We start from the raw sequence: 13935 nt of genomic DNA on the forward strand, positions 1-13935 counted from the left end.
ATTAGATTATAATTATTTCAAATAAGATATGCTTATAAAGCATATAATATATAAGGTTTTATAACCTTATATTAGAACATTATATATAAATGTTATAAGGATGTGATCCCTAATAACATTATGTTCTAACACTCCCCCTTAATGTTAACAGGGGATCACATGTCAATTTCCATAAAAGAAAAAATGAAGCACCCCAGTAACGTAGGTCTTCTTTGACAGTGATAAACAGGGACACAAATATATGCCAACATGAAGATCATGCATTCCGGACTACATGAAAGTCATCTTGTCATAATTTATAATCCCAGTGTTTTAAAATGATGCTGTGAGGTCTTAAAAATTATATTGGAGCCGCGGTCCCCTCAAATTAGCCTCTCCCCAGGTTCATTACATAGTGCCCGTAGGTCTTAATACAATGCTTTTACAAGTGGAAGTTTTACAGGGAGAAAAATTTACAATATGCCCGTAGGACTTAAAAAAATCTGCCCGTAGGTCTTACGATACTGTGCCCGTAGGACTTAAAAAAAATCTGCCCGTAGGTCTTACAATACTGTGCCCGTAGGACTTAAAAAATAAAGGATTTAGCCACTAGGTGGTGTCATTGACATGCACACTCCCCCTCAATGGCATCACCTAAGGCCAAGCATTATTTGAATTTGGAGCATATAATGCCTAAAGGTCTTATGCCTATTAGGTCTTAAATCTAGGATTTAGCCACTAGGTGGTGTCATGTACACTCCCCCTTAATGGCATCACCTCAAAGCCAATCACTGCATAGAGGATTTCAAAGTGATGGCTAAAAAATATAATATATAGTATGTGCTCATGATCTTCAAAGTGTCTTTATTATAAAATGCTTTCACTTGAGTGAGGTGCCCATGATCTTCAAGGTGCCTTTATTATATAATGCTTTCACTTGAGTGAGGTGCCCATGATCTTCAAGGTTTATTTTGATCTTTAGAAATGATATTCTCTAGAAAGAGTAAAGTAACTTCAAGTAATATAGCACTTTCATATGTATCCAAATGGAATTCTTCAATAAATCTTCAAGGCCATATTGATTCTTCAAGAGCTACATTCATATTTTGTCCATTTGATTCAAAGACACATAGAAGATAGTCTTCTTATTAAAGTATTGCAGCATCCATGTAATAGCATTTGCACCATATGTTTTGAAGGCATAACCTCGCCATAGAAGAAACAATATAGTTAGTAACATAGTAATCAACTTCATTTTTGGTACAAAGAAAGAACATAATATTATTATTTTTTTGTCATTTGCCAAAGATCATATAATATTAGGGATCACATCCTTATAACATTTATATATAATGTTCTAATATAAGGTTATAAAACCTTATATATTATATGCTTTATAAGCATATCCTATTTGAAATAATTATAATCTAATAACTATTAGATTATTAATTATTTATAAGTGGGGGTTATTGAAAAGGTGTGACTAGTGAAGTCACCCTTCCTCCTATATTTAAGGAGGTTCTCTCTCATTTGAGAGGTGCGGGAATTTGGAGCTTTATTGTGAGTTGTATCACTATGCATATGAGGTATTATTGGCCATGTGGAAGTATTGCAAGAGTGTCCCCAGGTTCATGTCTATTTTATTATAGACTATATTTGTAAGTGTTTTAATTAAATGATGCTTTATGGGGTTTTTTACCCGAAAGGGTTTTCCCCATGTATATCTTGTGTAATGTGTACATTTTGCATGTATGTTTCATATTTCATTTACTTTATAAACTTGTTTATAATGATTAGTATCCTAAGATCCTAATTTCTAACAGATATCCTATTCTCTTTTGATCAAAATCTTCTATGTGCTAAACAAATGGGCTGTCTGATCATAAAGATGACTCCAAGGTTCCAAATTCATGTAGATAGCCTCAATTGGTTCGTTGTGATATGCTGGTAATCTCAAGGGGGACTTACACAATTGTTCAAGGAGTGAATCAATCAAAGGATTCTGTTGATTGCCAACATTTGTAACTTTCTTCTTTTTTGGAATAATTTTTGCAATAAGTTCTTTTCAATCCTACTACTAAGTCTTGGAAAAAAAAGGCAAAAGGATGAGGGTCTAGGAAGTTACTTCTAATCTTAAGCTAATCCTATGAACTCTAGAGATGGAAATTGCAAAAGTGGAATTCAAAACCAATTCTTGCTTCGCCAAATTCAACAACTACACAAGAACGGTGCTATCTTCATATCGCTCATATTCACCAACATTTTGAACAATCAATATAGCAATAGAAGTTAAGTTTTCATTTACTGGTTCAGGCTAACTTTGCACAATAATTGAAAATCATCCAATTATCAAAAGTATGAACACATTCATTCCACATTAAGCAATTCTATCAAATCCTTCATCCGATTTAACAACTTGAAAATGAAATCTATTCTATTGGGAGCCAAGAAACCATGCTAACTTGCAAAAGTAGACAAAATTCACCAACAATTGAACAATGAATTATGTCTTAACACTCAAGAAGTATTATTACAACAATTTCTCGAAAATCCTTCCCTTTACAAATGAGAGGAGAAGGGTTTATATAGGCACCCCATTACAAAGCAATGGCCACAATTGATCCAAGATTAGCAGAAAACCTAACTAGGGCAAGCTAGCATAGTTATCCAAAATGGACCAATGAGAAAATTACAAAGTTTTGGATAACCAATGAGAAAATAGGAGCCATTTAATATCTTCCACTTGTTGAGTTTGGTTCATTGCACTTAGACATGTCTGACTTGGAACCCTTGGATTGGTTGATAGGTGACTGGGATGCCACCTCAGCTTGCCTTGCAGATTTGGTTTCCCATCATGAAGAAGTGTTGACCTTACTCTTGGATTTCCAATGGAAATTCAAGATGATTAGAACATTTTCTTCATTGAACTTATTGCTCTTTGGTGTGGAATCTTTTGTGTTCACCATCATTTTAAAATTTTCTTTATGTTCGAACTAGTCCTCATCTTCACTTTTATCTTGTGCTTCTTGAACAATCCTCCATATTGACAAGTTCTTTCTTTTGATTTTGAATTTCCAAAAGAAATCCAAGGTCGATGTAGATCCTTTCATCCTTGGATGCCTTCATCTTCTTGAATGTCTTGATGGACTGTAAATCCTTCTTCTTTGTTCCTTTCATCTTTGGATTCTAGATTGAAGCATGAATGTTGTCTTTCCATGTGTTGCATAATCATCTTTCCGACTAGCTCCTTTGTTTAAATCTTCACCTTTTTGGAATCCCTTCTTGAGTTGACATCTATTGGTTGTGAAACATACAAAATTTCCAAGTTAGAACAAGGTAGCTTGATATTTACTTGACCAATTTCAAAAGATCTCTGATTTTCTCATAAATTCTTAAAATCAGACCCAAAATCAGACTAAGTTAAGTCTGAAAATGAAACGTCAGAGTTAGAAAAACTTTGCAAATTACGGAATTAAGTCTGATTATGAACCTTAGGAATGAAAATCAGACTTTAACATATTCTGAAAACCAAAATCAGACTTCAAAAATTCTTGAAGTTGTGAGATTAAGTCTGATTTACGAAATTTCTGACCTCAACATTGAAAAAGCACAAAAAAAGCCATATAGTTCTCTGATGAAATTTGACAAATTTTGCGAAGGAAATCCATGTGCAGGTCTGAGAATCAGAAATTCAGACTGAAAGAGGGAATTTTGAAGTTCAAAATCCTGAAAATCTGTCTTGAGAGTGCTTTTAGACATGGAAAATATTGAAGCAATTCTTCAACTCTGTCTGATTCCTTCCCTAAAATTATTTTGCACCTGCAATTTTACTCTGAAAATCTGCCTCACAACTTGGAGAAAAATCTTGGAAGAGTTTGAATTCCAAGCATAAGAAGCAAGGTGTGCATAATGAATTCACCAATGCTTATGTTTATAGGTAATTCGAACTTGCTTGGCTCTATCTTTTTTATTTATTTAAAACTCAGTGGCAATTCTTCTTTTTCTTTTCTTGCTTCATTCCAGAAGCCTTCTCTCTTTGGGTGAATTTTCACCTACTTTTCAATTCTTTTGCCAAGTTTAAAGCTCCTTCCTTTCCCTTAGGCGAATTTCTTTTTGTGTTTGGCTTTATTTGTTTTTTCCCTTTGATCCAATACTTAGGCCAATTTCTGATTTAATCTTTGACTTTCTCTTTCCTTGTTGGGTGAATTGTTTTTATGTTTTATTTCTTGCTGTATTCCCTTTTTCACATTCAGCAACTTCTTTTGCTTCTACCTAGGGCGGACTTTATGCTATCACCAGAAAGATTTTCTCACCACCTAGGTGGACTTGACATGTGTCCAAGGAACTTTTAATCACCTTGAGGGCAGACTTTGCACATGTCTAAGGAAGTTTACCACCTTGAGGGAAGACTTTGCAAGTTGATAAGGAATATTATGCTTCTCCCAAGGTTGCTTTAGCCTCTTGATAGAAAGTTTTATGATGTTGCCATGCTGATTCAAAATTTCATCACCTTCTTAACACATTCCCTTGGCAAACTTCACACTTGATTAGGAATATTTTCATGATGTTGCCAACACTTAACCGTTTTTCTTATCCTCCGCCCAACACTTAATTCCTTTTCACACCCACTCCTTGGGCACACTTTGCACATGGCCAAGGAAGTTTTTAATCATGCCATGGTGGACTTTGAACAGTGCCATGCAACATTTACATTATACTTGGACGGACTTTGCAGAGTGCCATGCAACTTTTCCCCATGGCATGGGCAGACTTTGCATAGTCCCACGTATAATTGCTAGCCTAGAGAGGGCAGACTTTGCATAAGGTCGCGTATAATTTCCAACCTACCATGGGCGGACTTTGCACCAAGCCGCATAAGATTTCACGTGCCTTGGTCTTCAATTGAAAATTTTCCTCTTCCCAGGCAACCTCCATGATTTGAACAAGGAATTTCTTGATCTTGATTCCAAACTTGACCATTTCCTTATGAGATTCAACTAGCTTTTCAGGAATCATCTTCTAGATTTGAAAGCTATTTCACACTTGGTTTGTTATGGATGAATTCTTCTAACTTGACACTTCTTTTGATTAAACTCTAAAACCATCCATGACCCCTGAAAAAGCAAAAAGTGGAAAAAAGCAACTTTCTATTTTTAGGAAAAAAAAGAAAGCCAAAAAGGCAAGTTCCCGTGTTGGCCCCAAAATGCCAAAAACAAAACTTTCTAAATTTTTTTTTTTTTAAAAAAAGCAAAAATTCTAAAAAAGCAAGTTGTCAAAATTGACCCTGTGAAATTGCGATTTTACTCCTTTGACCTATCTGAGCTGATCTGTGACATCAAAATGTCCATTTGACCACTGCTTCACCATTCTAACTTTGATGACTCCTCCAAATTTCACAAAACTTGACTAATTTGCAGAGGTAAGAAATTGGAGACAAAACCCTAAGATGCCAAAACACTACCTTAATAAGCAAAAACAGGTCCCCATTTGCAATGGGGTGAAGAAATTTCACAACAAGACCCCCACTTTTTTTTTTTGTTTTCTAGGTTAGTTGTTGTGTCTTTAGCTATCAACCTTTCACTTATAGGAAGTGCAATGCCTTGGGTTTTCAAGGGGTGATCAAGTCAGGCCTCTCTCTTTAGGTTGGAATGAGGTCAATTTAGCTTTCAATGCCTTCAAGTCAGAAATGGAAACATTGAGTGCAAGTGTGGAGATCAACCATGAGAATTGGGAGATTAGATGCAAGTCAATCAAAATGAAAGCCTAACAACCATGGAGGATTGGTTAATGATGAAGGACCCTTAGAGTCGGAGAGGTGAGTGCTTCATGTTTGAAGAGGTCAAGGTGGTTGAGCGAGTAAAATTGATATCTTTGAGTCATTATCAGTGAGAGGTGAAAACCCCAACCACTGTCAGTTCCCTATCAAAATCCCGACCACTTCCAATCAGTGCTCATCCAAATCTTCGACCTGCCTTATACCCAACCAATGGGGCCTCAAAAGTCTACCACCTTGAAAGCATTTCTTGTGACCCTTCAAAAGCACAATCAAGGTGTGGAGGTCTTATACTTAGCAAGATGAACCAAAGTTGGAAAACTCAGACTTGCCGCGGACTCGACAGCCCAAAAATTGGACTTGGACTCGAACTCGACAAAAACTCGGGAGAGGACTCGGCAAAAAAAAACCGTAGTTTTACAAAAATAAAAAATAAAAAATTAATGCATTTAGAGAACATAAGAGCCATAATTGAAACGTTACACATGTCATATGATCTCCAAACAATCAATAATTGAAATTTCATCATTCACACTCATAGTTTCAAACTTAAAATGTATAACAGCAGCATAAGTTTATAAATGTTTATACTAAGCAAAAAAAGTTTTAAAATGTTTACAAAATTACATATAATGATATGTCCAAATGTGAAAAACAACAAACTATAGACCTGTTTTGAGCAATAACATAAGTCAAAAGTGAGGGAAAGTTTAAAAAAATCAAGTTTTATCCTTGACTGGGCGTTCTCAGCTAGCTTCAAGAGTCCTTCATTAGGGCTTGCAAGTCTTGACGCCAGACTCACGTGAGTCTAGACGCCAAACTCGCATGAGTCCTTAGCACAAACTTGGGAGTCTTTGGCTCAAACTCTCCCAAACTCGGCTCGCAAGTCCGTGGCAAGTCGACTCGACCCGCCAACAGACTTGCGAGTCTTGGCGAGTCCGAGGTGAGTCCACAGAGTCCTCAAACTATGATGTGTCATGTTTCTCAAGACAAGAGGCATGTACACGTGTGCAAAAAAAAAAAGAGATTACACTCCAATATTCCTTGCAAGAAATATAGACACCTAAGAATGGAGTTGTACACTATTCCTTGTAAGAAATATGGTAACACCTAAAAAAGGAGTTACACTCTAGGGAATCTTAGCTAAAAACAAATGAGGTGTAGAATAATCTAAATTAAGAAATAAAAAATTTTAATAATTCTAGTCACCTCAGTAGGACAAAACCTCCTTAAATGTGGAAAAAATCTCAAAAGTAAATCAAACCAAGCCCATCCACCTATAATCTGAGTACACCTAGAATAGACAAGAATTCTTCCTCAAATGAGCTACCTTTTCACCAATTCTGATCTAGCCTCAGCTGCATGTATCAAGTCTGTAATATTTCTGAATGGGAGAAAAGAAGAGATATGGCCTGTCATGGACAAGGCTTATTTGAAGGCTTCTGTTAAGCACCATACCCCTCTTTGATAATTAGGGATGAAGAAAGTAGAATAAAACAGACCTATCTAGCCTTGTCATGCTGCTTTCTGATAATTTCATATGGTTAGTGCTCTTTAAGGATCTTATTTGTTATATGTGGAAAAGGAATTGTGGATACTCACTTAGTTTCTTGTACCTTCCATGGGTTGTCTTCATAATGGTACAGCTCTACTTTTCCCAACTTATGCTATCATGTTCCACTTCAAAGGTTAATTGAACATTGGGATAATTTAATAAATTATGTTGACATTTTTAGGAAGCAACTATAACCTTTTTTAACCCAAAAATCAAATATCTTGAGCAACAAACTTCAATTGTAAATTTGTAAGTACTAAGATGAATATCCAAAATGCATGATTTTAAGTGCAAACGTAACAACTAACAATCAAAACATCAATAATTGTAATGTTCCTCTTTTGTTTGGTCCCCAAGATATTGAAATTGCGCGCTAGAAGTTTTTAGGAAGTAGCTTTTCTTAGTTTACATTCATTGACCTTTGTTACTGGGTTCCTCTAAAACACCCCCATACCTGTGTGGATACGGTTCTAGTTCTGATTCCTTGCTGGTTCCCCACTGGGTTAGCCTAGGTTCCTTCTAGGCACCCCAAGTTCAAGACCCACAAAGGAACCCAGGGAGCCTGAAAGGGACCTTGGGCGAACCTAGGCCAAACCCAAGTGAACCCAAGGGGGCAAAAGGGCTGCCCCAAAAAAAACAAAAATAAGGTTAATTTTTTTAAAAAATTTATAAACAAAAAATGCCTATGTACATAATTTCGCCCTTAGTGATAAATTTGTGAAAATGGCATGCATCATGAAGGTTTTTCACATAAGAAACTTGATTACAGTAAGGGGGTGACAAGGAATTGGGATCTAACTCTTGAATGTGTTGACTTAGACATTATTGTTGCACAACTTGCCAGAAAATATCTTTAGATGAGGCAGCTTGTATACTACATGGCTAGTGGAAGTGGCATTGTAACTCATTGTGATTCAAACGAAATTGAACCAAATGTTAGATTTAGATGCTTTTGATCAAGGGGAAAATGAAGATCATTAAATATTGATTGTAACTTTCATTGTGTATTGACATTTGACAGATCATTGAATTGTGAATTTATGAGTTTTCATTTTTGTAAATTATGAGGCATTTAAATTTTTTTTATGGCAATTATGAGTATTATTGTTTTATATTATATAATTTTAAATTATTTCATGCATACATACACACACATACACACATTCACAAATACATACATACGCGCACACACACATACAAATTCCTGCACCCATACAGAGTTCCAATATTAGTACTGAAACAGGTAACTTAGATTTATTCTGTACACTATTGAAAACATGTTTCCAACTACTATATAGCTACATCTGAGAGTTCTTGACTATCCTTACTATCACTTTGGCTTCCTATTTCATCTCCGAGAGATTGTATGGAGGATGAAATACTTCATAGGTATGCATACTCTAGAGGATCCACAAAAGAGCATTTAAAGTTTAACCAAATCCAAAACTGAAAAATGATCTGCAAATTATGTCTTGTAGAAAGGCAGGCAAAAACTTTCCTTGGAACTTCTTTTCTATATTTGAATGAAAAAACAAATAGAAGACTGTTACCTAACCCTACCTCTTCTACAACAACTTATTGCTATACTTATCCATTGTTCTCCTTGTTATCAATGACATTTCTTATTATCTGTCTTATTTTTCCTGTTTACTTCAAATTTTGGGTTTGAATGTTAAAGACTTGAGAACTATGTAAGGTTAAGGCTTCAAGGAAATGATGTTTTCCTTTTTCTTTGATGATTTTAATGATCTTGTGGTAGTTGAAAATTTATCACAGTTAGCAAGCAGTAACATGTGAAATCAAACACACCAATATTTCAATCAAATTCTCAGACACTCTTTTTTTGGGGTTTCAAAACCTAAAATACTAAATGTACATGTGAGTAAAATTAGTGATTACTATACAAATAACAATATCAACATTATTAATAAAAAATCTTTGTCATTGAGTATGTGTCAAGAGTTCCAATTGTTTTCTCTTTTCCATGCTTAATGATACTAAAGAAAACTTTTAACAAGAACGGATGTGTGAAGAATCCAGGTCAAATTATATAACATATTTTATAAGCTGCATATCATTCATGACTTCTACAGTTAAAGCAGTAGCAAGAAACTAAATGTATAGATAAGAATCTAAAGAAAAAAACAGTTACTAAAACTCAGAAATATTGTTCTTTCCTGAAATAATTAGCCCACGATACTAGCAATTTCGTGTGCTATATTATCAAGAAAATATTACATTTCAATTAAACTTAAAATCTTCAGGCATCATAATAATTGAGTTTGAATAAGAAAATTAACAAAGTGGCATAATGAAAGCTTATCTAGATTCCATTATTAACAAACTATTGACTTGAAGAGATTTTATGATATTAATAATAATATAAAATGTTGAGATAGAACAATTACCTTCCCCATCCATCCCAACGAAGCTGATATGTTTCTCTAATAGGTGCGTTTGGAAAGGCACATGAAAAACATGATACCCCTTTAGTACCAGTGGTGATGTATTGGTCTGCATAAGTGACGTCCCCAACCATTAAAATCAATGAAGGATCATTTTGATTGAGATGATCAATGGTGGTAGATGAATTACTCGTAAGACCCAAATCTCCAATTATTCCTATCCGACGAGGATAATTAAGTGGGCTTGGCAAAGGTGGTGTCACAAACACATGCTCTTCGCTCATAGCTGACAAAGAACTGTCCCCACATTTGTAGTAGTACTTTGTATTTGAAGAGAGCCCTGGACCAATTCTCAATTGTAAGCCTTTGCTTTGACCAATGAATGAAACTAAACAATGACTTCTTGTTTTTCTTACAATTTATCATTCTGCAGATTAAATAATGAAAAAATGAGATATTTTTTACATAACAAAAAGAAAGTCAATATGGTCAAATCAATTTGAAAAGAATTATCATATTAGACATTCTGGTTTTAGTCATGGTAATATACATTTGAAACTCTCCAAAGTTACCCAGCACAACTTCCAACAATAAAACAAAAAGCATTCAACTGATGTTCCTTTTAGGATATTGTTGTGACGTTTTCACACATCACCCCATTGCAAATGGGGACCCATGTTTTTTGCTCGTTTTGCTCGTTTTCGCTTTGCTTTTTAGGTTTTTGGTTTAGTTTGTTAGTTGTCTGGATTAGGGTCAAGCCTTAGGGTTTTTCACTTTGATGTTTTCAGGCCAGAATCCAGTCAGTCTTGAGAGCTCTTTGAGCTTCCTTTCGTAGGATGCAATTTTGAATAAAGTGAATTCGCCAGAATGGTTTATTTTCAATTGGAATTTTGAATGCAGAGTCCTAAATTTGTCTAAGTGTTGATGATGAAATGTGAATTTTGTCCAATTGAGTAATTTTGACCAAATTTTGGGTTTTTTGAAATTTGATCCCGGGCATTGGAAATGATTTGTTTTTGCCTTGTGAAATGATTAAATGTGCGAAATCATGATATTTTGGCCTATAGGAGCAAAATCGCTCCTGTCCTTCAGTGAAGGACCGGAGCTCGTTTTCAAATATCTTACTGTCTCTACAAGGTCAAGATGAATTTCAAATTGGAAGTGATAGAGAAAGGCGTGATCTTTCCGTTGAATATAAATTGAAGAATTTCACAAACACAGAAATGCCTCAGGGAGCAAAATCGCTCATGTCCCTCAGTGAAGGACCGGAGCTTAAAACCAAATATTGCTTTGTCCTTGCAGGATTTTGACGACTTGATGATTTGAAGAGGTCCAAGGAGGTGCATTTTATCAAATGAATATAACTTGAAGTGCCGTCGTGAAGGAGAATGAACTAAAATGCCAAAATCGCTCCTGTCCCTCAGTCAGGGACCAGGGCGAAGTTCTTTGTAGCTCCCGTCACTCTCCCAGGGACCAAAGCGAAGTTCTTCATAAGGCAAAATTCAGGCAAAAATCAAGTAAATTTTAAGTTCGAAGGCAAGAAAGGAGGTGAGTTGAACCCGTTGAAGACAAATTGAAGATTATGAAACGTCAACAAGGGACCCAAATGCCCAAGTTCGCTCCTGTCCCTCAGGCAGGGACCAGAGCGATTTTTGTCTAAGACAAATTTCTTGCTAAGTTACAATCGATCCCAAGGCATGGATGAGTGAAAAGGTACATTACGAATCCGTTGAAGATAGTTTTTGAAGGTGATAAAGTGAAATGAAGCCTACAGGACCAATATCGCTCCTGTCCCTCTCCAAGGGACCAGGGCGATATGATGATTATATTGTCGTTCCTCCAAATTCAAGACACTCTAAGACGAAGAACAAGGTGGCAAGGACGTTTCGAGGTGTTTCAATCAAGCATAAAGCATCAAAGGTCGCCAACATTGAAAGATTTGCACTAAAATATCCCAGTTCGCTCCTATCCCTCAGGAAGGGACCAGAGCGAAATTTGCATAAAGGCATAAATTTTGAAAGTTTATCACACATCAAGCGACTAAGAAGAATCAAGGGACTTCATTTTACGCGTTGAAGGTAATTGCAAGTTGGTTGAAGCAAGGACAAGCTCAAAACCTTGAAGTTCGCTCCTGTCCCTCAGGAAGGGACCAGAGCGATATTAATCATATTGGCCAAATCTCTCAAAAATCACGTGAGGTTAAGGTTTTGCAAGGTGGTAAAAGGTCCAAGGCATGGTTAGAAGATGATATTCAAAGGCTTCAAACGTTAAACGATCATCAAATTGAACAAAGAGGCTATATCGCTCCTATCCCTCTCCAAGGGACCAGGGCGATATTTGCTAAAGCACTTATTATTCTTCGAAGATCATGACAAACAAACTTGCAAAGGGTTCAAAACGTTGTTTGAAGGATAATGAACGAGGAATTGATATCAAGAACGAAGAATCTCACGTAAAAGAATAGTGATCGCTCCTGTCCCTCTCCAAGGGACCAGGGCGATAATGGTCATGAGATGCATTTATTCGCACAAGCAAGACACTCAAGTTCGAAGATCCTAGCGAAAATGGCAAATTCAACGTGGAGATGAAGACTTTGAACGTTAAAATTGCAAGAATCATGACCAAATTGATGGACGCTCCTGTACCTCAGTCAGGGACCAAGGCGATGAGGTTTGAATCTTCCCACTTTTTCATTTTTGGCGCTAAACAAACATTTTTAAATTTATTTTAAATGCTAAGTTCGATGGGTTTTAAAAATTCAATTAAAAGGCATTTAAATATTGCGCTTGATATTTATTAATTACTTTTGCCTTTGTAAAAAATCGAATTTGACAATTTAAATAATAAAGGCATTTAATAATTAATTATTAATTTAATAAAAATCAAATGGAGCGCTAAGATTGTGAGGTCGGCCTTGTTATTGATGTAAAAATCGTTTTTAATTGCTTAATTTTACCAAAGTCGGCCTAAGTGAATGGATGGTATAAGCGCCTATAAAGGAGAGGTGAAGATCATTATTTTCACATTATCATTTTACCATTTCAAGTGCGATTTGAGGAAGACAAGATAGAGGTGCGAATTATATTCAAGGTGGTGCGAATTTTAGTTCAAGCAAGGTGGCGCTAAGATTATCAAAGGTGGTGCGAATCTAGAGTTTCATTTGTGCGAATTTGTCCAAGGCATTGGAAGATCACGTTAAGGACTCCAAAAGGTGGCGAAGGTGCTAATTTGAAGAGGAGATCACGTTAAAAGCCATCTAATACCAATTTTGCCTAGGCGATTTTCTTCATTTTGCATTCTAGAGTTAGCTCTCTATTGAGGTATGGCGATATTTGTTTTATTGTTTTGATTTTGATTTTGATCGTCATTACCTTAAAATTTGAATTTTGTAATTTTGAATAGCTCAATCGTCATTTAGGAAATGATAATTCAAGGACTTATCATGAAGTTTCCTAAAATTTAAGTTCTTCATTGCAAAATCATGTTACTAATTTTGAAATGTTGTGTAGGTATCAAATGGAGATCTCATCAAGGAAAATCAAGCCAAATCAAGGACGGTCTTCGCCGGGACGATCAAGCCAGGACATGGGCAACCTCTTTCAATCCAGCGTTCCAAGGCGAGGTACATCATCATCCTGCACATCAAGGACACAGGGAGTTAGAACAAGGGCTCGTTGAAGAAGTAAATAGTTCCAGATGAATTAATTAAAGCAAGCTTCTCAACAACATCAAGTTGAATATCTACCAAGTTACAAGTGTCAAATGAGGTGGCGTCCTAGTCATCATTTCTCCAATCAGTGAGGTTCACCTCAGCATGTCCAGATTCAATGTACTTAACTCATGGAAGGTGGCACAAACTCCGATGTACCTACCCCGGCTATCCATTGGTCGATTTTTCTAGAGGGGACATGTGTCCAAACAATACAATTTTACCATTGGTCAAGCATTAAATGTTATGTAATGGTTGTAACAAACCCTAATTAGGGTTTTCATTGTTGAATCTTGGCCATTGATCTCGAATTGATCTAAGCCATCAAATTGTATTGAGGGCACTATATAGGCCCTGACATTTCATTTTGTAAAATATAATTAGAGATAATATAGAAATTGATAGAATAGCAATTAGAGTAGAATAGGAGGACAAGGCAAGAAATTGTTGCCATTGATTGTAAACAAACTCCATTTTCATTGAAGTAATGGTGAAATATGTCGTTTTTTTGCAA

The 13935-nt window shown here is 35.8% G+C and overlaps 1 protein-coding gene across 5 annotated transcripts in view; it reads right to left on the reverse strand.

Annotated features, from left to right (window-relative positions):
* The window catches only part of LOC131069701 (purple acid phosphatase 23), a 125571-nt gene that overhangs the window by 62564 nt on the left and 49072 nt on the right, over positions 1–13935 (reverse strand). For all 5 annotated transcript variants that reach the window (XM_058005224.2, XM_059213844.1, XM_058005225.2 and 2 more), the window contains exon 3: positions 9716–10052. In XM_058005224.2, coding sequence (XP_057861207.1) covers positions 9716–10052 — 337 coding nt within the window. The remainder of the gene's footprint in view (positions 1–9715; positions 10053–13935) is intronic.

Source organism: Cryptomeria japonica, chromosome 11, assembly GCF_030272615.1.
Source record: "Cryptomeria japonica chromosome 11, Sugi_1.0, whole genome shotgun sequence".
Lineage (NCBI taxonomy): Eukaryota > Viridiplantae > Streptophyta > Pinopsida > Cupressales > Cupressaceae > Cryptomeria > Cryptomeria japonica.